General features: G+C 54.3%; 1 protein-coding gene across 1 annotated transcript in view; it reads left to right on the top strand.

Annotated features, from left to right (window-relative positions):
• mthl1 (adhesion G-protein coupled receptor methuselah-like 1) overlaps positions 1 to 25276 on the top strand; it is a 146409-nt gene that overhangs the window by 30943 nt on the left and 90190 nt on the right. Inside the window, exon 6 of the mRNA XM_017911509.1 lies at positions 19527 to 19605. Within this exon, the coding sequence (XP_017766998.1) occupies positions 19527 to 19605 (79 nt within the window). The remainder of the gene's footprint in view (positions 1 to 19526; positions 19606 to 25276) is intronic.

Below are 25276 nucleotides of genomic sequence, written 5' to 3'. Positions count from 1 at the left end.
CTTCTCGTCGAGCCAAGCTCGGATAGTCCACGCTGCGATTTAGCTCTAGTTTCCCCAACCAACCGGAGATTTTCCCTGGTCCGAAACGGACCGCGAGTACGCAGGGCCCCGGTGCAGGAATTCCGCTCGAGTTCTCGAATTTCGGGGATCATCGTAGGGACACCGGTGTACCGCCCCTGCGATCCCGTGGAAGAAGCGCGGACAGGGGTCGGGGGTCAAGGGCGAATTTCGCGTCGGAACGCCGGGCATTCGAGTCGAAACACATGTCGAACACACACCTTCGTAAAACAGATGGTCCGCAGACTTTGGAGCGGAAAGGGCCGGACACGAACGCAGGCAAAACTGGAACGAGAGGAACGCGCTGGCACTGATTTGGCAGCTGTCGAACACGTTCGCCGCTCGTCCAGCTGCCACGTTAATTTTCCCCGCCGCCCTCGCGCTGCGGGGCTGCAATTACGTCCGCCTCGGTCCACGAGCAAACTAATCGGTATACAATCTGGGAGGCGAATTTACAAGGACTCGCTGGGAACTTTCGAGGGTCCGAACGGATAATTGGAATGTCGGCTATCCGAACTCGGAGGATCGTCGCTTTTTCGCTATGCTTCATTTCCGCGTTTGTCCGTTTAGCCAAAAATAGAAGCCGTCACCTGTTTCCCGAGATCCGAGGGACCTCCCTCGCGGAACGGATAGGTGTGGACACTTAACGAGCAGAGAAACGGTTCCATCTAAACGGCTCGTTTCGCACCTGGATAGGACGGGAAGGTAGCGCGGCAGGACGCGGTGCAGGGAGAAGAAATATCGAATCCTCTCTGGAAGGATGGCAAATTTGCCGAAATGCTTTACTCCGATCCATTCGAGTCTACTCAAATTTCCGCGGAACGACCACTCGATCGTGCACGGTCGCCTGAGCCTGGAGAATCGCAGGCGAAAGTAGTTTCACCCCTACCCGCTCGCGTTGGAGTATTTCGCTGGAAGGGTGCGTTTATCGTCGCGCGAGGATTCCGCGTTAGAGCCAAGGAGTTTATTCGATATTCCGTTCGCGAACGAACCGGTCGGTCCCTCGCTTCCTCTCCAATCCACTGGCTTGGCTTCTTCACCCCTTTACCTCCTGCCCGCCTTATCCGTACCGGCACCCCGTCTCCATCGGTCGCTCGCTTGCGGATCCTCCCGTTCCTGACTCGAATTTTTTATTAAATCCTCGCCACTCGATAATGGCGACTTCTCGTGTGTATCGAGATGAAATGCAATTTTCATCGGCCGCGATTCGCAAACCCCTCGAGCGCCTACGAGGGTTTATTTACCCCGCCTTCCACGCCTTCCAATTCGATGCTCAACGCTCGCTTCCCCTTTCGCTTCTGCTCGTCCCCTTCTCTCTACCGGCCTGAAACAAAATTATTTCGCTTCTTTCGCGCGTTTCCCGGCTTCTTTCCGCGCGAGAGGCACTGGTGTATCCTGTGCCGGCGCGGCGTTTCCACGCGGAACCATGTAAAATAACTCGGTTGCCTCGCGAGATCTATTCACTCGAAACTCGGCACCCTGCTCGCGGGTTAATTAATGCGCCGAGTTAAAGGCGAACCGACGAATCTCGCGAAATCTCGTTCGGTTTGTAACACCGCGGCGGGGGGGTAGGAGAAACGGGTCGAAAAATTCTACGCGAGCTTATCCAGTGCCCCTGCCCCCTGTCGACCAACTCTGAATTCTGCCGGCGGTCTCCGTGACCGTGATCGAAAAGCGATTCGACCGAGAGCGCGACGAGGGAAATTGGTACCCTGGCGAGGGAAACGCAAGGAAAATTACACGGCCGATTTGTACGGGCGCAGCCCAGAGGCCTTCACACCGCGCGATTACACGCTTTTGCAACTTTCTCCGTATCAAATGGCCAGATTCTCCGTCCCCGCGGTGTTTAATCCGCCGGCCGTTAAAATCCATTCCTCTTGGCGAATACGAAACTTGATCGATCCGCGTAATAAGCGGCTGTAACTAGCACGTTGCGTACCGCGGAATGGAAAATGCACGGCCTCCTCGACGGACTCGCGTACGAGATCGAAGCGTGCTCGTAATGCATCGTCCGTTTCATAGGCGTACCCCTCGAAGGTTTGCGCGGAACCGCGTGTACCCTGGATACCCCTCTCTTCCTACCGGTGAATTAATTAACCCGCGCTGCCATGGAACCGAAAATAACAGCAGCGAACGCGTGCTGGTTGCGAAGAAAATAACGCACATTGTCTTTAATGGACTCCTCCGCGACCTGTCGTTCGCGTTTCAAGAACGTCTCGCGCGTCATGCGATCGTCTGGATGACAGATGTATTTTTAAGGGATTACCATTGTCGAAATAACAGGCTAGCTATGGGACACGGCAATTCCGAGCAGAGGGTAGGCCAGCCATCCACGGTCGCACGAATTCGACCACGATTCTCCGTTGTGTACATCGCGCGCGGCTCTCACCTTGATTACTCACCTGGGGTTCAGGGCAGCAGGTATGCATACCCGCATGTTTGCTCGAATAATTGGGAGGCTATACGTGTGCCCCGGAATAACCCCCCAGCGCCGCGCGATCCGCTCGAAATTCAATCTACCTCTCTCGGCCAACCGATCGCCTCGATAAAGATCCACGCTGTCTATTTGTAGCTCGCGACCGAAATCGTTCCGCGATCGCGTGTCGCATTCCGTTAACCTTGTCGTTCGCTCCTCCATCCAACCGGGTCCCCTATTCTTCTTCCGACCTCCTCCGTCTCTGCCTTCTCCGTTCCGATGGAATTCTCCGCGATTTCTCCGTGATTTCTACGTGATTTCGTCGCGATTTAGCGCGTGTTTGTGTATTTGGTATGTAAATACGAAGGAGACGTTACTGCGAAGAAATATTCTCGCGACGGTTTCCAATTATTTCGCCTCGTTTCGAGAGATCGGTCGGGAATCGGTTAAGGATCGGCGTAGGCAGAGCCTGGGAAAAATATGTGAACCCTGTCCGACGATTTCCGCAGGTGTGGGGTAATTTACGGGATACTCGACGGTAGAGGTCTTGTTCCAGGCACCGAGGCATAAAGTGTGCGCGACTTTAATGCGTTCGCGAGCGAGGTAATAGCCCAGCGGATGCAGCCTCGAAATAGTCGCGTTAATCGATTAGTCTCGAATTCGTTTCCCTACGATCCAGGCACAATTTAGCGAGAAAGACACGCGGAGGATGATGCTCGGGGATAAAAAGTCGCGACGCGAGCGCTGCACCGTTGGAGGCTTCCCCACGATGGCTCGAGAGTGTCGGAGATTGGTATCGTGAATGACTATACTGTAACCCATACGGCGCCTGCTTACCGTATCCGCCGTATTTCCCCGTGGAGATTCGTCATCTTCCGCTTATGTTGCTTTCACGGAGCAATTATAACCTCGATCGAGACGCCGAATCCAATGGAATGGAATTGCGTCAGGGAACACCGATTGCGACGAAAGTTTATCGCGAAAGATGAAAGGTAATCTAGCGTGTAAACTCTTAAACTCGGCGGCGTACGGTGGAATTTCGATCGCGAAGCGAGCAGCCCCTCCGCTTCGTCTCGATCGCGCGCGCGAGTTAACGAGCAAAGTTCCGAATTAATATCGCGCCGGGGCGAAATTCGTAGTGGACGACACGGCGGGGTGTCTAGCCGTAGACGACAAAGTGACGAACGATCATTGCGACGTAATTAATGATCGAGTCGCGTGGCGCGCGACGCTAATTTCGATCGCTGTCATAATTAAATAGGCGCGCGCTAGCCTAGCAGACGCGCGTCGCGGTGCTGTGGCGCGGCGCGGCACGGCGGCAAGGGTGTAATTTCACGGCGGGACTAATAATCGATTCGCAAAAGCGTGCGCCGTGCAAAGCTTCGGAAAATATTTCGAATAACAGGGAGGCTGGAAAATTTCGATTAATTCCAGAGAGGATTCGTTTCGGCGCGCGTATATTGCAAAGGCCGGCAGAGACGGCGGCGCGGCCACGGGGTGAAAATCAGCGACAAAGAGAGCCGGCGAGGCACCGCGTTCGCGGATTTCTCTCCTTTCCGGTGAACTCGTAAAAGAGTTTTAAAACTCGAGCGCCGGTGAAACGAACGAGGCGAGGATTGGTTTTCGCGGTAAAGCTCCGCAGAAACGCATTCGCGATCCTCGCGCTCGCTCTCGCGGTCTTAGACGGTCCGGGTGGAAGAAGTAGGAGGCGAGTGCCTCTGAAGAGACCTCCTCTCCTCGCCGTATCTTTTTCTCGGTATTACGACCGCTTATTTTCTTCCGTTCGCGCCCTTTCTTTCCCCCCTCCCGCTTCTTTACCTCTTCGCCACTCGGCGCCGTACTCGAGGATCTCTCGACGCTCGGATGCTCGGCGAAGAGCCGCTCGAACGCGGAACACGCTCGAGAGAATGGCTCGATCCCCGCTGCTAAATTAATTTCCGCCGATGAAGAGAAGAAAATTAAAATTTCCTTCGGCGAGTGTGTTTTTTCGAGCACGCCGAGCAAGCCACGAGTGGCCACTCGGTCGAGGATAATCGTCAGGCCGCAATTTCGCGGCGAGTTAATCGAACCCTGCCACCCTGCCGCCGGCATCTCGGATCGTCTTGATCCGGATCGATCCACGAGAGAAAATTCGCGCCGCGTGCCTCCGCGGTTGAAAACGGAACGAGCGCAGCCGGGTAGCAGTCAGCAGCAGGTGGGCGGAAAAGTGGAAGGAAATGGCGTTTCTGTAAACGCGTTGGGGGGATATCGGCGGTAATTCGGAAACGAGGGAGCGTGACCGAGAATTCAGTCGCGATAATGCGGAACGACGATCGGTTTTCGGGGGACGGACCGCGCGTTTCGCAACTTTCCGCGTAAACACGCGGACGTGACGCGTGCACGGCCGTTTCCAATGCACGCGCGTATTGTGCGTGCGTCGGAAGCGGCTTTTCAGCAGTTGCCAAAGCCGAACAATGCCAAAGAAACTGTGGCTGTGCGTTGATACGCGTCAGCCAGACCTTGCATACAGGGTGCTCTCCGAGTCTCTCCTGTCTGTCCATTTTTCCAGCAAAAGATTCGCATATAAACAGTCCGTTTGCGTAATTATTAATCATCGAATCGATTTTTCCGCGGGATATTCGAGTAATTATTCATGGACTGGCCCTTTCTCTAGCCGTTTCGCTCGCGACGCATTGCGGACAGGTCACGACAGAGTCTATCTTCCGCGCCCAGCTCTCGCGATTCCGCGCGCTCCTCTCGCGTCCGAAACTTGCTCCACGTTCCGGGACCTCGTTCTAAACTGACATTCTCGTTGCGAACAATTACCCCGCGACCTATCGGTCCGTTCGTACCGAGCACTCGTTCACCGTGACAAGGGAGATACGGCGGACCTCGAGTCGAACGCGTCTGCCGCTGGAGATGCGGCGTTTCGGGATTATGCAAAAAAGTCGCACGCTATTAGAGCGTGCCGTTTCGGAAGAGAGAATCGATTACGAGCAGGAAACGCGTGGTTTATCGCACACCCCGTGCGGTTCTGGCAAAAAATCCGCCGCCAGAGAGAGATTCCGCATAGGTACGCGAGACAGCCTATATTCTCTTTCCCGCTGTGTGACGTCTGCCATACGAGAGCGGCTGTAAACGGTGCAAAACCAAACGCTGTTCTACCAATAGCCGCATACCAAAGCGGCTCCGCAAAAATGCGAGACGCGAAATCGATCGGGCCGGTATAAAAATACAGCCAGGTTTTCGGCGGGGGTAGGCCGAGCTTTTTCGACTGCTCAAAGGAAAACCACCGACAGAGACCGGTCATTTTATAGTATTTTTATGACCGCACGCGCGCGCAAATACAGACCTCTCGTTTCCACGCTGGCTATTCTTCTCCGTTCCTACGTTCTCCGCAATAATTTTCCATCGATCCTCTTCTTCGTGTATCAACTCCGCAAGTTGCGGACTCCGAGGAGAGAAAATGGCGGCGATTAAGCAGCGACCGTGGCAATGGAACGCGTAAACACGCGAGCAATAGTTTACCGGTGACGAACACGAGCAAGAACTCTTTTAGTCGTTATAAACCTTACCCGCAGAGGATATACGATAGCCTGATTTATTATTTCCCTGTCATTCGATAGACCGCGGGACCACCGACAGCGGCGTATCCTCGATTCAACGTCGGCCGCACCGACGCGGAATTATTTTTAATTCCTCGTGGCTCGTATTAAAACACGATTGCCCCCGCGGATCCTTAAACATCCCGAAAATAATCCGTCGAAATTTATCGCGATTGTTGGCAGAACGCGTAAACGCGAACCACCGCGAGATCGCGGCACCACGTATTTACGCAGCGGCCGGCGGAAGATACTTTGCGCGTATAGAGGTGATTATTTCCAGACGCGAGTAACGCCATGTTCACCGGCTAATAGTCCGCGACGGGAAACAAAAGCGAAGTTGAGGGATATCATAGATAACGGATATTTTTCGGTGCCTGGATGCTCGTGTCGGGCGTGGAGCCGAGGCTCGTTGTAGTTTTGACGAATGACAGGACTCGGGAAATTCGAGCGCTCGCGTTGTCAGGGCCGGCTCGTCGCGCGTGTTACGCGGAATAAAACAAATCAGCGAGGATCGCGGCGAACGCGCGATCGATGCCGCCGCTATTCAACGTCGCTCTTGTTAATTATAGCGGCCAATTAACCGTGGTTTTCACCGTTCCCTCTCGCGGACGCGTCCATCAGGAACAGCCAATTTCCCGGTTTGTCGTGTGCTAAGGTCGGCCCGGGTCGCTCGTGTTCGCTTCACGCATACACTTTTCAGCCAGTATCGATGTTAACGAAACTCGAAAACCGACGCCGACGAGGTCTTTCAATTAATCGTGGCTCGTTTCGTTCAACGCCGGCGAATTCAACGATTCGCGCCCGAACCATCGATTAATCGTTTGCTTTTCTTCTTCAAATTTCGGTACATGGAAACCGATCGACGAACAGAAAAATATTCGTCAACGGGGTACTCGGAAATCGTCGATTATTCCACTAGATCGGTATCGAACGGTGTTGTGGAACTAGGAACTAGGCTGTGTCCCTGGTCAAGTGGAGAAATGTTTATATCCTTATTGCCAGCGTCCCTTCATTCTAATACACTCGACGTCACCTATTCACCACTTGGGTAAACCTTAGCAAGGACCAATGTATCACCCTTAAGGCGATAGGTATAAAGACCCAAATTGTTTAAGCTTCAACCACAGCCACAGGATGACGAAGCTATCACACATCGACCACTCGCATTTCGCATCAACCAATCACTAGATAGACAAAACTTATAAAACCACCGAGACAGGAGTCACGAGGAGAGTTCTCCTAAAAATCTCACGAAAACCGGGCAAACATCACGACCAGACTATCAGCCAGGACGTCAACTCGGCGCAGGAGACAGTAACACGTCAGAACTCCGTAGTTCAACCATAACAAGGCCTTTCGGTATTAATTTAGAGTAGGTCTCATCTCAGCTTTACAATCCCGCGAAACTCCCACTGTGCGAATTCGCAGTGTTCGGAGTGCGACAAACGGAGAGTCCCGAAAAATTGTACATGTATCGTCATCGATCGTGATTTCCAAACAGGAAATTTTTATTTTTCAATTTCTATTTATCCGCTTGCGATTAGACTGTTTGAACGAGGACTTTTAATTGGCCGATTCTTAATTTTCGAAATTTCCAAAATATCGGAAAACGCGCGGGTGAATAAGAGCCATCGAAGGGGCGAATTTCAGGGGAATCCCGGTCTCTTATCCGATACTCTTGGGTGGATCGATGAACGGGAGGATTGGGATTCTGAAGGAGGCACGGTGGTCGGATCCTAGGATGATTTGGGATGGTCTCGCGTGCACGAGGACGCGAAGCGGACGGGCAATTGGCTGGCGCCGCGTTGTACCGGAGTTTCGGGCGTCGCGTGTGTCAAGGCGCATCCGCATGTCGGTCGCATCCTTTGGCACGCGCAAATGCACAGCGCGCGATGCACATGCAGCTACCACACGCGACACGTTCCATCGACAGATAATCGATACTCGGCCGAGCATCGATGATTCCTGTCATTAGACAGGCCGAGGCTTCCGATCCCAAATCTGCCGCAATTTGCCTGCGCCGGTTCCTCCGCGCGCGTCGATTAATCTCTCGTCCGACGCCAAACAATGTACCTTTTTACGCGCCGTAAATTGCGTTTCCGACGAAAAGAGTCGCGATCGACGACGAGCGTTTACCTAATCGCGGCATCTCTTATTACGCGTACGTAAATATATACCTTTATTAGTGCGACAAAGTGTACGATCGTCACGATGATTACGCGGTAGGTCTCGCGTGGACGGTGTCCAATCCCACGCAACCCTCGCGGCGAACGAATCACCATAATCATCGCGGAATTCGATCTCGTAAATCAAGAAGCCCTTAACAAGCTGTCAGGAGCTAATTGCACCGTATCTCCAGACTTTCTTTCCCCCGATGGTGAACCTATTCCCAATAGTCCTCCGCGTTCCCTAATTACCTCGCAGGTCGTAGGGGGCGAGAAGGAGGAAAAAGTCGGAGCTGGTAGCGGGCGAAAGTTCGGGGCCAAAGGTCCGGAACATCTGCTAGGAAATGGAACGATTTCGAAAATTGAATGAAACCAAAGCGGAAATTGCGTAATCGCGCGAGTTCCCGGGGGAAAAGGGGGCGTGAGCGCGGCGGGGTGGTTCTGCGGACGAATATACACGGGCTCTGGACGAAAAGCTCCATCGGGAGCGTCCGATGGTCCCCTACCCTCTGGTCGCTGCTCCGGCTGGCAGGGCCAGAGAGCACGTTGGATTCGGTTTGCATTCGAAGCGTGTCCACCGGTCGAACGCGACCCGAATTCGCCGATAGAGACGCCGCGCGTTCCAGCGTCGAGGAGCGGCGTCCTCTTGGCGCGGACCACCGTCGAGTCGTCGCGGTTATTAGAAATCGCTGGCAGCCGGAAAGCGAACCCCCCTGTTTGCTTAGGACTCCGCTGACATCGACGGACACGTCGCGAAGCACGCGTTCGAGAATTCGCGACCGGTCGAGTCGCTGTCGCGATCCAGGCGCGTTACGTACCATCGTCTCGAGTGGAGACACGGTATACGGATCGGGTTTTACGATATTACTTCCGTAGTAGAATTTTATACCGGTTGGCGAAAAACCGTGCGTAGCAGTATCAATAACGGAAATAACGCTGCGGAGCCTCTTAACGCGCGTTTCCCGATCACGATGACGGGAAGGAACACACAGCTTTATAAATACCGACAAAACGACATCTCTGTTTCCCTTTTTCCGTTCCGTTCAGCGATTTTAACGAGTCGAATCAGCGTGCCGCGGGGCGCGGCACTCGGCCCGGGAGTTTTTCACCAGTCCGTCGGTTTAATAGCCCCGCTGTGTACTGCGTGCTCGAGCAACATTGGAAAGCGGCTTAACCCTCGAGGACCCTCTCGACTCGGTACGATCGACCGGCGTTCGACGTGTGCGCGGCCGCACACGCGTGCCACCGCGTGGATCAGCAATCCGGCTTCGCGAACGCGCCTACCTACAGCCAGAGGTCCAAAGCCGCTCTCGTATCTCCGACGATTCTCTCTTTCTTCGTCTCTCCGTTTCGCTCTGGGCCTGGGCCTCTGGAGTGGCTGCGGAATTCCTAAGGCAGACGCGCGTTATTATATCGCGGCGCAACGAAAATTCGAACTTTGCCCCGCTTTCTGGCCACTTGCCAGAACGACGATCTTCGGGGCTCTGGCCTCGTCCCCTCCGCGTAAGCCGTTGTGCAATCGTGCGTGCTCCGCGATACATATTTTCCCTGCCAGCCCTTTGTCTCTGGAGCTTTTTCCCCCCGTTCCGCCCCCTCCGAACCCCACCCGTGCCTACGTTACCGCGTTTTCCTTTCTTTTCCATCCCGCTCTCGTTCCCGTTTTCATCTCCCGCCGCGGATTTCACCTACGCGCGACAGCTTCCTTCCTCGATCATCCACCTCCGCCTCGCTGCGATCCGAATCACGAATCGAAAAAATTCCTGGCCCCCGCTAATTCCGCGCCTGCAAAATTCTCTCCCGTTTATTTTCGCTTCGCAACGGCCGATCGTTGTTCTTAATTTACGACGCGGATCATACGTTCGGCCAGGGTCGTCGCACCCTCTGCTCCCCCGATAAAACTCGCTCGGAATCCGCGCAATTTTTCGCCGATTTATGCCGCCATTATCTCTCTCGCGATATCGAGGCGCGTCTAGAGAGACTCCTTTGACGATTCGCGGCAGACGCGCGTTCCTGCCCTCGTCTTTCTTTGTTCCCAGCCGCGGCACTCGACGCGGAAAAAGAAAAAGCGACGCGAGAGGGGAGAAAAGAGCGGTGGATGACACAGGGCGAGCGGAAACGATGTTTCCTCGCGCGAAAACAGCGCGATACACGCGTTTTCATGGCTCTCCGTCGGTGCTGGTTTCCTCGTAACGTTTTCCACTCTTCGCCGAGCCGGTTCTCGTATTTTTGGAAGCTCCTCGTCCATTATTCAACGCGGTGCACGACTGTCGGCCAGCGATCCTGGAGACACAGGGCCCTTCGTATAAACTCCCTTCTCCGCGCGGCGCGCGGGACGGAGGGAAAGCGGGAAAAGAAAGACGAAAAACGGCCGAAGAACCCGCTAATTGACGTCCCACGAGAGGCCGCGTTGTTTCTCTTCGGCAACAAGCAGAAGGAGGGAAAAGCGCGTGCTGGCCCAGCCGAGGCCGAGCTTCGTTCGTTAATTATCCGGACGCAAAAAGGAGGCCCGGTGTGTTGTAGTTTCGAGCGGAAAAAGGAGAAAGCGTCGAAGTTACTCCGGACGAGCGGGAAATTAATTAGGCGGGGCGAGCGGCGGGGTTGGTTTTCAGCGACGCTGGGAGGAAGAGGCCGCTTATTCTCCAGGTAATTCGTCACGCGGACGTTTAGTCCGAGGGAGGACTAGCTCGGACCCGGGGATGGTCGACGAACTCCTGCAGGAACTCCGACGACGTGATTCGCCGGCAATTTAGGCAACACTCGAGACGCAGACAGGCGCACGGTGGCCCGTGTTCCGCTGGCGTCGCGCGATCATGCTTCTCGCCGAGCCACCGTAAGTGGAGAGATCTCGAGTGCCGTGTTTCTCCGCCGTTCGCTCCATTTGTACCCTCGTTCTCCCCCGGGTTGACGCTCGTTGCCTTCTCCTTGCCTCCTCGTCCTCGCGTTCGATTGCCTCGTTACGTCTAAATATAACAGAATTTCGTCGACACCGACCGTTGATTGCCTCTCGAGAGCAGCGCGTCGATTAGAGTCGGGACAAGTGCAGTGACGAATCCGTTCGGGGAAAAGTCGCCTCGATTTTCCAGGCTAATCGGAAGCAATCGAGATGCGCGACGGGGTTCGAGCGGCCATCGCGTAGCCAGGGGTTCGCGCAGGATCTCGAGTCGGCCTGTTGGCTCGTTTGCGTATCGTTCGTCCGCTTATGGCGCGGGAACAATGGCAAAGTCGAAATTTATTAGCGGCAGTTGGCATTGTCCGGATTACCGGGGTTCAGACAGGGGAACTTTGAGACGAACTCTTAATCCGCTCTCTCTCTCTCTTTCTTTCTTTTCCCGCGAATATTTTCCGCCCGTTAATCTCGATTACAAATTATTCCCTTTCGTACATCCAATTGCGAGTCCCGTTGCTGCGAAGCGACGCTGTCCACTTTCTCTCCCCCTGTATAACTTATCGCGACAGCGATGGCGCACATCGCCATTTACAATTTAATTTCGCGTTTACGAGACGAGGTGTCGATTATATCCGAACGAGTTCATAATCCATCTCGAGCGCGCGACAGCCTGTAAAACCGCGAAGTAATCGTCGTACGCGTGTTTTCCTTGACAACAGACGAAACGTCCGCGGGGTAATTTACGCGCTCGTGGAGGATTCTTTCGAACAACGCGAACGCTCCGTTGCAAAACATCTTTGTTTCCTTTGGCAACAAGGAAGTACCCACCCCCGTCGTCGGATGATTAACGTGCCTGCGCTTATCGCTCGACGATGCGGCGATTGCGTCAGGTCGTCTGCAAATACGCCCGACTGGCATTGTTCTCGATCGAAGACGCTCTTTCTCTCTTCTCTCTCTTCCTCTCTTTCTCTTTTTCCAAGTTCAGCGGGCGTAAAAACGGATAAACTACGCTCGGCGGGGATGGTCGGTTGGACGACGATTGTGTCGCGGATTCGCATTGGGCGGTCTCGAGTGCGGCCGTGTTCCGCGGAAACCACGCGAAGGGATAGTCCGCGTGTATTTATACACCCGGTACGCTGATTCACCGTGCGTTTCGTTAGATCCTCTGCTCCGCGTCGCTCCGTCTCCATCGCGCGAACCTGCGGCGACCGAAAGTGGCCGGAATATGGGCCACCTCCGCGGTTCTCAACCCGACTTGCTTCGTGACCTCGATGCCACGCCATCTGGTCAATCGCGAACGCGTATGCACGACCGACCAATTTTCCACGAATACCTCGATCCAAGCTGACTTCCATTTACTTTAGGCAACGAATTTCTTCGCATTTAACCCCTCGAATCGATCGACTGTTTGAAATTTCGAAGAATTCGAAACGGCAAAGATTAAGAAGCCTCTGGGTGTCTGCGCGAGTGGTACCACAGCCGCGGAACGGATACCAACGGCCTGTAAATTAGGACAATTCGGGGTGCGCAAATGCAGGAACGATGTAACCGCGGGTTTGCTTTCTTTGCAGTGGCGTCGAAGGGGCCGCGTGCTCTCGGTATACACCGCGTAATGCATTCTTTCAGCGGGTAACATTACCCGCACCTCGGCGCAAACAATCGCTCCTCGTGGTCCTTTATACCGAATTCCACTCGCAGGTCGAGTAACAACCCCGTTCCCCAGCCTCGTTACTCGCCGGGACGCGAAAGCCGCGGCGAACGTTGCTTCGTTTTGTCAATCGAGCGCGCGTTTATCGAGATGGACCTTTTTCCCAAGCATGGCGTCGCTATCACGCGCTGTAAATTCCCCGCGGGGCTTCGATGGCCACCGATTATAGTCGCGATACTTTCTCCCTCCGTCACGCTCTTTCTCCCGGCCCGCTCTCCTCTGGCCATCCTTTATTTTTTCGCCCCGCGTTTCGCACTCCATAGGTTCGCGCGTAGCTCGCGGCCGCGTTCGTATTTCACGCGGGATTTATACTAGCAATCCATTTCGGAATCTAATATTCGTCGCATCAGTTTTATCGCGGGCTTGATTAAATTGGTTTACAGGCATGCGCGAGCTCGGGGGTGCGTTGTTTGGCGACGCGCGCCGCTCCGTTTGTAAACGCGGCCGTGGCGGAAATCCTCCACCCTGCGAATGGCTCGCGCGCGATAATTATTAATATCGTATCTCGCATTGTCGGACTTGGTTGGTGGGCCACGATATGGGGGACCAGATGCACCGTTTGTCTAGGATTCCTGGTGTCAGAGTCACGGCGAGTGACAGAGGGAAAATTCTTGCTGTACGTTTTCGCTCGCTTCACGCGTCACGCCGAAACCTTTTTCTTGTTTTATATCGTTGCTTCGTTGTACACGCGAGTACTCGCTGTACTCGTCCCATCGTTGACGGATATATTTTTATCGCGAAGAAATCTCGACAGATTCGCACGTACAACGAGAACTCTCTTGACGTATCGGCTTCTCAGCTCGTGTTTCTTTTCCAACGTCCGGATTTCGCGGAATTCCGTGCGTGTCTAAATGTTTGGATCGATTGGTTTCCCGAAATCGTTAATCTCCGCATTTCCGTTGCACGAATTTTTTCCCCGATCACAGTCGCCGACCCGGTGTCCGTTTATTTATTCGCGTTAATCGTTTACACGGCCGGCGTATCGTATCTCCCGGTCGCGAAATGATTTTCGACGCCGGGGCCTGCGTGGCACCGATTAATTCCACGCGGAATTATGGATGTAAAGTACGCACCGGCGAAACGGTTCTCGAAATAACGCGGCCGTTGCCGTAAAATCCGCGGACGCGGTGGCCCCTGCCCGCGCGGCCGATAACTCGTAAAAACGCCGATCGTAATTCCATGGGAAAAGCACGCGACTTTTATTAATCCCCGCGAATTTATCCGCTTGCTTACGCCCGTGGTTCCCGCCAAGACGACCGAGTATTTTCGTTCCCGTCAAAGCCGGTCCCGAGCCTCCGACCCGTTCCTTTTCCCGGGTGGTCGAGCGGATTTTTCGCCAGACACCGTGTCAATGACGCGTCAACGTCGCGTCAGCGTCTTTAACGGTGTGTCGGTGGCGCGTGACGCGAAAGACAAAATTCCCTCGATCGGAATGGAGTTTAAACTTGCTCGGGATTTGCAACGCTCCGAGTCGTTCCGAATTTATATACACGACGGGAAATTCCCGCTCCGAATAGGATTCGGAACTTGCGAGTCTCGAGAGTCCTTCTCGGAACTCTGGAAAGTATCGACGAGACCGGAAAATCTTGATAGATTTCGGAACCTTGAAACATCTAATAATAATTCTCCTATAATAGACTCTGCTGAAACGCAGGAAAGGATAGCGCGTAAATCAGCGCGGCGTCGTCTCGACATCGATTGAGAACCGCTGTCGTAACTTCGAATTGCATTCGAAACGATTCGAATCCTCGCGGTGTCGAACTTTTAACGGTATCCTTCGGAAATTAAGAATCGAAGCAATTACTAGGCACGCGTGTTACACAGACAGATATACGGACGCTGGTGTAATTAAGCCGCAGCGTATTCGCTTTTCGAGAAAAGTTAACGCGCGGTAGTCCAGGGAATCAAGTTGGACCTCGCGAACACCTACGGTCCCCGCGTGCGTCGTTCTTTTTCAGGCTTAATATTTCAACTGACCGATCGGCCGTCCCCGGGGGCCTGTCGCTAACTTTCATAACTCATCGCCGCGTAACAACCCTTTTCGAGCTAACGGGAGCGGCGGAGCGCGAGGCTAGGGTGGCGAGGCGCGTTGAATCAAACTCTAATCCCGTCTAAATCGGGACGGCGCGATAAATCCGGTATGATTTAATTACGAGTCGTCGCGGTGCTATTCCCAAGTATTTAACTTAATCACCGATGTTAATGCGCCGGCATTAATCTCCGAAGTCGTTGCTGCCGGCTTGCCGCGTCCGTTCAACCGAGCCAGCGTCCTAACGAGTTTCTTCCGTTGCGTCCAAGACGCTCGCCCGCCGATAGCTTTCGTCGCTAAATCGACCGGGAATCGAATTAACCGTTTGATCGGTACGCGCTTCTTACGATAGCCGCGATTCCCGGCTCGATTAATTCCGTATTTGGTCACGGAAACCCGCCGAGATGGAAGTAGATCGAGATTGCCGTGATTGGTCTCCGGGAAGTGGTGCTAGGATCGGAGATGGAAATCTACCGCGGAAACGAGGAACGCGATTTATTCGTAATTTATCCAGCGTTTTGTACCGCTCGTGTCGAAAAAGGGAAAACACGCGGGGGTTAAAGCCGGATCGCGGGATCGTTAAAAAATCATAGGACGGCGCGCGAAGAAGGGAATGACGCGCTAAGCACCTCGGCCGAGACATATTTCAATCCCGTTGCACGGGTCGCCTGAATAACCAAGAGCGATCAACCACGGGTAGATCATAAATCAAGCAGCGATTCTGCGAGTGGCACTTAGGCGGTCTTAGGCTGCATTATTCATGTAGCGCGCGGAAACAAACTTGGGGCCAAGTTTCGCGTTCGAGAGTTTGATCCGACAGATCAAACAGCATCGCGACCCTCCGCGCGCAACACCCCGCGAATCTCGCTAATGTCTCGAAACGAAAACGTTTCTACTCGGAACGTGAACGCGGCCAGATCGATACCGTTTTCGCGCGTGCATCGCACCCCCGTCGATTAGAGCACCGCGCGCGCGAACGCGGAGGAAGGAAAGGATAAACGACGGGTCAAGGCGGCGCGATCTAATTCCAACCCCCATGCAAATCGAGGCCCTTAACTGGCCAACGTGTTTCGACCCTTGACACTCGCCCTCGCGGGGTCGCGACGCAGCATCCGACCCGGTTCCTTCGGTCCTCCCGCTGACTTAAATTAACCCCTGGTCCGCTTCCAGGCAACCCCGTTTCACTCGCGTCACTCGTTATTTCCCCGTTTCCTGCCCGGCTGTTCCCGAGCATCGGGGTCGATTTCAACGACCGGCGCGAAATTACTCGTCGCGATAATGGAAAACATCGGGGAAACAGCGTGAACTGCGACGCCGGCCGTTCTCTTTCACCCCGCTCGCGTGGTCGTCATCCTTAACGATGATTATCTCGATGGAGCGTGGTAGGAAGCTATCGCGCGAATCGATTCGTGGAAGCGACGCAGACGATTACGCTAACCCGGAAAGAGCGTTTCGACGAGGCGAAAAAATTTCATTCACTGGTCGGTACACGCGCACGAATGGAAACCGTGTCGCGGCGTTAATCAGAGCCTGACGGTGCAATAGCGTTACGCCTCACGCGAGCAGCGATCGAATCGGATCTCGAACCACGCCGTTCAACGGTCCCACTCGGAAGCACGGCTGCACTGGAAGAAAGGAAAAGCTCGATCGCGTCCCGGTCGCGGTGAAACGCCATTAGCATATCAAAGGCGGCCGCGATATCGCGAAACTCTCCAAACTTTCGATTCTCCTCCGCATCTTTCACCGCGTTGTCGCTTTCCTCTAGCTTCTCCGCCCCCTCCCGTGCCCCGATTCTCCGCGCGAAGAAACTCTCCTGCGAAAACGGGATTCGTCTCCGTTTCGCCGGGAAAGTGGGGGAGACGCGGGCCCCGGCGTGTTCCTGTCTCGCGGGACGAAACGTTGGTCGTAAATTCGGAAAGGAGGGCGAAAGGGTGGCGCGTGGAAACGATTTCGGGTTAAGCCGGCCGGACGGTCGCGGAGGGTGTGTCATTGCCGTTCACGGATGAATGTCGTCGGAGTTGTAATTGCAACGAGGCGTAATTAGTTTTGGAAATTTAATTATTTCCGGGCGGGGCGCACGGCCGCGCGATAAACGCCGCCGGCGGAAGCCTTTCGACGAAGAATTATCGGAGGACTTTCCCACGTAGCAGCCGTTAATCCCGCTTCGAGCAACCTCCGGCCAATGGAAAATCGCGCAGTTTCGAAACCTCCGCGCTTCGCGCCGTTCCCCCACCGCGCCGCGGTGCAGCGTCTCGTCGGCTTTTCCGCTTCGCGTAATCCGACGACAAGCGTCATTCGTCGCTTTGTTAATCAACCTCGATCGCCTAGGGACACGTCTAATTTCAGGCCGCCAGGCGCGTGTTTTATAGCCGATCGATGCTCCTTCCCGGGGAAATTGTCGGCGAAATTGTCGACGAAATTGTCGGCAAAAGTCCAAGGTCACGCGATCCGGCTATTACTCTCGTCTAAGAAAATTGTCTCTAAACGTCGCATTATGTCGTGGGTGCTTCGAGTATTTTTAATTTCGCTGCAAAATGTACCAGGTACAACGTATACCACGAACGCGTGGAAGAAAGTTGCCTTTACCGATCCGATCGGATTTCTAAACCACTCCTGTATCTTTGCTCGCGAAATCTGTTAACCGAACCGATCCCGATCGCTATCGTATCTCGTCTATTTTCGCCAGACATTCGGCAATTTTTCGTTACTCGTACGATCCCTCGACGATTACGCGGGCGAGACCAGCTGCTCAAGGCCGCTCTTCTCGACGCTCGTTCTCGACTATTGCTCCGAGATTTTTACGGAGCTATCCGCGTCACCGTGCAGTTCTCCGCGCAGTTGCAAACGAGAAGAAAAAGCGGCGATTGTAAACATTCGTCGGTCGCGATCGACGGTGCATAACGAAGCGAATGCTAATCGCGAAGCGGTTACAAAACTTTCTCATGCGTCACACCGGTGTTCCTTGAACACACGTTTCCGCGCTCCGTGTCCGTGTAACGCGTGTACCGAGATAACCGAGATCAGGCCCGAGCAAATGCACCGTTAGCGCGTTGCGAACCGGGACTATTGCTTTTCTTCCACCGGGTCGTTTTTCTGCCACGGGATGACGAAGCACGTTCGATCGTTTCTTTCCTACCACCCGTTCACGAGTTTGCGACACGTTCCGCGAAACGACCAGCGAAACGAAATGAAACGATGCGATTGAAAATGCGCGGGAAAATCATTTCGTGGACGAATCGGCCGAAAAATTTCGCGGTCGATGGGCGATAGGGCGTAATGGAACAAAAGAAGGCGAATGATGGCGAATACTTTTCATATATTCGCGACACGCGGGCCGATTGCTTTGCACAGCACTCGACAGCCGCGTTACAACCCCCGTTTATTGGAAAACACCGGTGAACCAATATTGATCCAGCGAATGTAGGAAAACAATCGGTGTGACGTGCGCAACAATACCGTGATACGATTAAATATGTACCTACGACAATTCGATTCTATTAATTTAGACGTCGCGCAACTGCCCCGTATTTATCGAGCTCCGCACCCCTGCCGGCCTATTACGAGCCCCGACTCCGCCAGCCTTTTTGTCCTCGCCGCCATTATGCAAACGCGTCGATCGAGTTTTTAGATATTCATGCGTGCACCGGCTCGCGGCTACGGTTTCGTCGCTCAGCCGACTTTGAGGAGTTCAACCCCTGCGAACGCGAGACTCAACCCCTTCTCGCTCGAGCGGGGCCCATTCTTGCCACCAAAGAGCGCAGCGTCCCTCGTGCGAAGGGTGCTGGATCGAAAGGTTCCGAGCGCGTGTTTTCGTTGCACGCGTGTCCCGCGATTGCGTTTTGAGAAATTAATGGCGGGCCGCGGCCGGATCCGCGCGTTCGTTGTATCCGTTGCCGCGAATTCTAAGAACGAATGCGGACGACAGGCTGAAAAATTTATATCGAGCTCGACCGGTGTTACCCCGCTGCGCGAGACCGTTCCCAGTCAACCGGCCGTCTTTTCAAACGGATCTTTACAAAAGCTGTCTCTCCCCGGAGCTTTGTCCGGGCCCCCGACACGCCACAGCCTCAAACCTCCGCCCCTTTCCCGTTCATGAATCTTTGAGAGTTCATCGCGAACCTGGGAATCGGCGCTGTCTTCTTTTGTTTCCACGGTTTCGGCGTGCCGTCAGCTGGGAGCACGCGTCGCAAGGGCGATCAATGGGATCTTTTGTACGAGCTTCGTTGATTAGGCAGATCTCGCTGCTTCTCGAGATCTTCGTGGCTGTTGCGACTGTTTAAAATATCTCCTTCTTTTCTTCCTTTTCCTTCTCTTCTCTTCTCTTCTCTTCTTTTTTCTCTCGTCGCGCTGTTTCTTTTATTTTTTCTTTTTCCGTTCCGCGGAATCGACGGGTCGGTGAATGTACGACGCACGGGTTCGACGCACAGCGGATGAATTACGTCCGTGCGGACGCGGCAATTAGGCGATAATCGATACGAATTTCTCGCGACGGATAAACCCCAGGGGAAAACGGATCCATCGATTTCCTTGTTACTCGTAATAAAAGCTCACTCGGAGCCCGGTGTCCGCTGTCCGTGGGAAAAATAATTCTCCCGGGGACAAGAAAAGCGGCGGCCGTAAGCTCCTTAACCGTCGGCGAAGAAGTTTGTAACGAAGCCCATTTTTCTCGTTCTGTTTCAGCAATCATGGCGCACTTCTTCTTCCTCGCTGCGTTCTTCTGGCTGAACACGATGTGCTTCAACATCTGGTGGACGTTCAGGTGAGTCTTGCCTCCCTTTTGTCTGGTCGTCCGTGGCCGGGGGTTGGAGAAGCGCGGGAACGGATCTGCGGCGGAAGATTTCGCCACGTGTGTACTCTTCCGTGTCACTGCCCTCGAATCGAATCCACGAGCGATTGTGCCGCGTTAAGATTTATTCGTTCGTGGCTTTCCCCCGTTTCCCTTTTTTTTAATTTTCTCCGCACGACGGCCGCCGTCGTCGTCGTCGTGGTCTTTCGAGGCGCGCGGGGAAACCGTTCGAAACGGTGGCGCGAGCGTCTGGGAAAATGGCGACCGAGGACCGGTCGAGCCGTGTCGTCACGTCGCAATTAAGCGTCCGTTTGGCGGACGAGTGGCGAACAGGGAGACAGGACGACGAGGTAAAAATTATGAAAATTCGTCAGGCGTAATTGCCAGGGAATTTCAGTGGCGAAACGAGGCTGGTAACGGGAGCGTAGAGTCGGGGGCCGCCCCTCCCTGTTCCGAAGCGAGTAACCCCGGTGGTTTGTGTGTACGCCGTTAATTAACACCGGGCTGTGCAGGTTATCGACCTGGCCGAGTTTCGCGTTAGCCGCGTCGCGTCTTCGATCAGAAGGCCACCACTCGTTACCTCGCAATTATGCAATTGCCGCGCAATTACGCAAGCCGCAGCGCGCCGCCTGGCAAATAATTCATCGCGTTCGCGGATAAATCGCGTGCGAAGACACCGAACGCGGCAGAGTATCCGGAGCCGTTATTCTTTCCCGCGGACGCGAACCAACCGAAAGCGGACGACGATCGCGGGAAATCGTTAAGCGAGATCGCTCGCAGCGGTCGGCGAACCGTGACCTCGCACGCTCTCATGGTCTACTCTCGTCTTCTCTCGTCTTCTATGCCGTTGCCTCGCGAATTATCGTAATTCGTTATTATCATCCGGCAATAACGGTTCGCGGCGGTGGTTTACGCGGCATGGAGAACGCGGTTGACCTTTACGCGAGAGGAACGCTCGCGCGCGGCACCTGCGAGGAATCGCTGCCGGCGATGCGTTTTCGCGGTGAGAACGCGTTACGGCGAGCGTGTACGCGGGTGCAAACTATCGGTGCAAACTGGATAGAGCGACGCTGACGACCGAGAGGAGGAGCGCGCGCGCGCGCGCGCGGTGATCGTTAGTGGCCGGATCACGTTTGAGTCGAAGGATCGAAAGGGGAAGAAGCAGGGCGCCGTCGCGGTGAGAGATGGGATCAAGATCACTCGGTCGACTGGTTAATGCGATGCAACACGGTCGCCATAACGGGCCCTTCCCTTCTCTTCTTCCACCTCTTCTTCCTCCTCTCGCTCCATTTCTTTTCCCTTCCGATCCTTCCACCGTTTCTCGTTTCTCACCTTTTTCCTCCACCAGCTTTCAGCTTCTTTGCCGCGCCGTACCTTCCTCTCGGACGTCTTACTGCTCTTGGACCTCGGTTCCCTCTCTATTTCAACTGTCCGTCCGCTTTTTCCCCTGTCCCGCGTTCGTCTTCCTCGCTCGGCGATCTCGTCCTCGCTCGATCCCTCAATCCGCGAACGCGACCAGCGTCGTCTCCTCTTTCGCACCGGTTCAAGCGAATCCTGTCCAATTAAGCGTGCCTCGTGACTGCATCTCCACCGTTTTCTTCCCCGTTTATACCACTCGGCGAGGTATTCCGTCATCTCGATACGGATAAAAGTCCACGCCATCGCGGAGATACCTGACCCAACCATTATCCAACTCCGCTATTCGGATGCTCCGATTCCTCTTGCCAAAATTTCTCTCCGAAATTTTATCTTTCCGAAATTGAACAACTCTCCCGAGGTAGCCGTCGAAACGAAAAAACGAGACGTAATTTATAGCGACAACTTTCGCGAACGCGCCGCGTATCGGCGATCTAGCACCGCGAGTTAGCAGTGCGCGTCACGTCGGATCGCGAAACGATCCAATTCCCGAAATACCCGGTCCGAGTCCGGTGCATCCGCATCGATGACTCCGACTTTCCTCGGTTCCGTTACACTTTTATCAGCGATTTTCGCGTGACGTGCACACACGGATGAAACGTGTCAGCGACACGTGCGCACGCGTTGTATCCACTTGTTGAGGTGTCACCGACACGTTGCGTTTACGCTAGCTGCTCGGCTCCGTGATTTTCCAGCCGGAAAATTAGCCCGGTGTCATTTGCGGCTGTGCAGCGGCGTTTTGCGCGATCCACCCTAGCGGATAACCCGATTCACCGCCGGTTCTTCCCCACAGCGAGGTCATTCCTGCCGCCCGCTGGTTTAGTCCCTCGAATATTCGAAAGGAGCTTTTCACGGGAGAAACAACCGGTGACGCAATCGACGATAACTTATCGAATTTAATTAGCAGCGTTATGAGAGCCTTCGTAATTGGCCCGGTTGAGCAACGTCGTCGAGAGACTCTCTGGTAGCCCGGGAAACCGATTGCGTCACCGGACCAGTCCTGCTCGTATACGCGCGTCGAGTGTCGGTGTAATTTCTTTGTTTCCAAAGCTATTACCCGGTTAGGCGATATATACCGGTCAGGTCCACTAACCGGGTTTTCGCGCGCGTTAACCTTTTCGAGGAGGCCTTGTGTACGCGCGCACGCTCGGCGAGGAGAAAATTGCGCGCGCGATTAGCGGTAGCCAAGCGTCAACGGGGAGTCGATCCCATCGCGTCACGCTTAATCGGCTGGCCAAGGCAGCTGGCCCGTGGAACATCTCAAACAGCCCCACAGCTTCTTCTCGCTTCTCTTACTCCGGAGATGAGCCTCTCCAAGTTGCCGGCGTTGCTGGCTGAACGCGCGCGCATTTTCTGAGAAATTCTTCAATTACCTAACGTCTAGCAGATTCCCACGGTCAGCGCAGTCGTTGCGCGCACGTATGTACGCGGACATGCAGGCATACGCGCGGGTCTTCTACGACGGGGCTGACCTCGTCGCTCGCAATTCCTGCCGGCTGCTGTTGCTGCTGCTGTTGCTACCGCTGATGCTTCTGCCGTTGCTTGCTACTCGCTCTCTCGACTGCCGACGTTGCGTGCACTCAGCGAGAGAGCGTTTCTTCTCTAAACGAATTTGCATTCTAGAAGCCGGCTGGCACGGTCGCGGTAAGGCTCGTCGAAAGATTTCCCTGCGAGAGCCGACGATGCTCGAGAGTGTCCTTTTATGCTTGTTCGCGAGCTCCTCGGAAGCCGGGGGAAGAAGAACGGGTCCGGATTTTCGCCGGAAAAATTTCTCCACGAGGGAACTCGCTGCGAAATTGCTCGTTGAGATATTCCATAGGCCTACGGTGTCTCTCTGTCACTCTTCCTCTCGCTCTGTCCTTTTCCTCGTTTATTTTCTTCGTACAGACGTGGAAACGTCACGGAGATGCCGAGAGGGAGCTCACCCAATCGGCTCCGATCGCTCGGAGAGTTTGGTCACGAGGATGCGACCTCTGGGAAGCTTAATGGAAATCGTTGGGGCGAAAAAGCACGGATTCGTCCCTGGACTCGAGCAGAGGTTCGATCGGTCATTGTCAGCGACGAAGAAACGCCTAATCTCGATGCCCGGCTGCGAAACAATGGTCAGGCCGCAGGACAGAACGGGGAACAAAGGCGGAATGTGTCGTCTGAGGATCGTGGTCAAGTATATTGGCCTGTGGCGGTGTGTGTACGCGTACGTGTCGGTCGTTAAGGTCTCCACTGTTCTCGAAGAGTGGCTCATTAACTTCGTTTATCTCGTCCCCGATAGCTGCATCTGGGACTCGGCTTCTTTGGCTATACAAGATCGCGCTCCCCCGTTAGCCAGTTAATAGCGTCGACGAAAGTGTCCCGGTAGGTCTTGACGAAATTCTTCGCGAAATTCTCACCTCTACTCCGTGCCACCGTCCGTTTCTCAGACGATTTGGGTCGTTTCAAATTCACCCTAACCTAGGCCTGGTACACAAGAGACTCTAGCACGCTTCGGAGCTAATATTACTCGCGACGAGGTGGATCCAGATTCATCGCATGGTAGGTCAAAGATATGGCGCGTGGTAGTCGGAGCAGATGGTAAATTGATAGAAACGAGCGGAATCTGTAATCGGCGACCGGTCGTTGCCAAGATTCGTTTTCATAACGAGAAAGTTTGCTTGTGTCGGGCGTGCAACATCGTCGCCCGAAGGCGATACCGGCAGAGTTGGCAAGCATGGCGGAAAAAAGAAGAGGAAAAGGGAGTTCGAGAGACGCTTCGGGGACGTGATCAAGAACACCGGCCGGTCTGTCGTGGCGCGCATCCCAACGAAGCTTGATTAAGGTCCCTTCTGTTCTCGAACACAGTAGCTCATTAATTCCGTTATCTCATTTTCTGCAGTCACCGGATCTCTTGACCAGCGGATCGAATCAATTGCCCTCGTATCCCCTCTGTCGCGCAGCTGAAAAACGCGCGGAAATTTTCATATCGTCCCGAGGAGAGGCTCCGCTCCGGCTCGCAGGCGTTAGAAAATCGACCTAGCCGTCGATCGCGTATAAATAGATTTAATTCTCGTTCACGGACGACTCGTCGGTGCGGCGAGCCGATGCCAATAGGGGTAGGGGTCGAAACGCCTTTTGCGTTTCTCCACGAATTTCGCGACCGAATTACTTTCTCGTTAGAATCGAAATCTCTAATCGAATCGAAGGGTCCAAGTCACGCGTGGTTCCAAAAATTTCGCAGCAGTCGTTTCCCTGTATCCTCGAACGAATCTTCTTCGAGAGCTCTGACAGAGTCGCGTCTGAGTTCCGCGGACCAAACGTTTAGTTTAATTCCCTCGAACGTCCGACTAATTAATCGAATTAAACAGTTGCCGTGGATCCCCTTGCGACTTCACCGGAAGCAGTGCTCGAAACGCGCTGTCTTCTTTCGTAGGACCGTGTAACACCCATGAACAGCGCGGATTACCAGAGGATCTGGAAGAGACTTCCAGTTCGATGGCTCTTGAAGGGGGAATTCTCTGGGCGCGGGTAAATTAGTTTAACTCGACGAGTGGGTACGTAGTCTTGCCGGTCTCGATCCAGCAAACTTCTTCGAGGGTTCCTCGAGACTGTGGATGCGCCGGCAACAAGATATCTCGCTGACCGTCACGTTTGCGGTCGTCGCTGTCGGTTTACCCCTTGGCTCCCTCATCTGCCTACGGAGGATAGAGCGTGTGGCCGCCTTGGAAGCGACGCGAAGTCGCCTGGCCAGATAGTCGAGTTCTCGGACAAGTTTCGTGTACTCTGTTCGTTCGACCACCGGACCCAGTCCATCTCCCGAGCTCTGTTGACACTTCTCGACCCGAGCGAGTCCAAATATTGCTCCGGATCAACCGGGCAGACGTTCTCACGCGAGAGACCACGCGTGTGCTGGCTTCGAACAGGTATCGTTTTCTGTCCTTGGCATACCGCGATGGGAGCCGTAAAGTATTTCGTAAACACGGGAGAAAGAGCCTTCCGCGAGGTAACAAAGAGTCGTGGAAGAAACGCGGCGAGAATGGAGAGGTGACGGCGAACGCGACAAGGTCGATCGATGCAGGTGGAATCGGGTAAAATTCAAAGTAGGTGAACCGGGGATCAGCGAGGAGATTTACGGCGAATAGCGGTGAAAGTGTTTGTAATCCATCAACGTGGCCACGGCCGCGCCTATTTCTCTTCTCCATCGCGAGCGTACTTTACTAATCTCCGTGGAAAAATTTCTTGGCACGGAGATCGGGAT

Source organism: Eufriesea mexicana, unplaced genomic scaffold (genome assembly GCF_001483705.2).
Source record: "Eufriesea mexicana isolate 0111107269 unplaced genomic scaffold, ASM148370v2 scaffold265, whole genome shotgun sequence".
In the NCBI taxonomy this organism is placed as follows: Eukaryota; Metazoa; Arthropoda; class Insecta; order Hymenoptera; family Apidae; genus Eufriesea; species Eufriesea mexicana.
The sequence above is the reverse complement of the archived record's forward strand: the minus strand, read 5'-3'. Positions and strand labels throughout refer to the sequence as shown.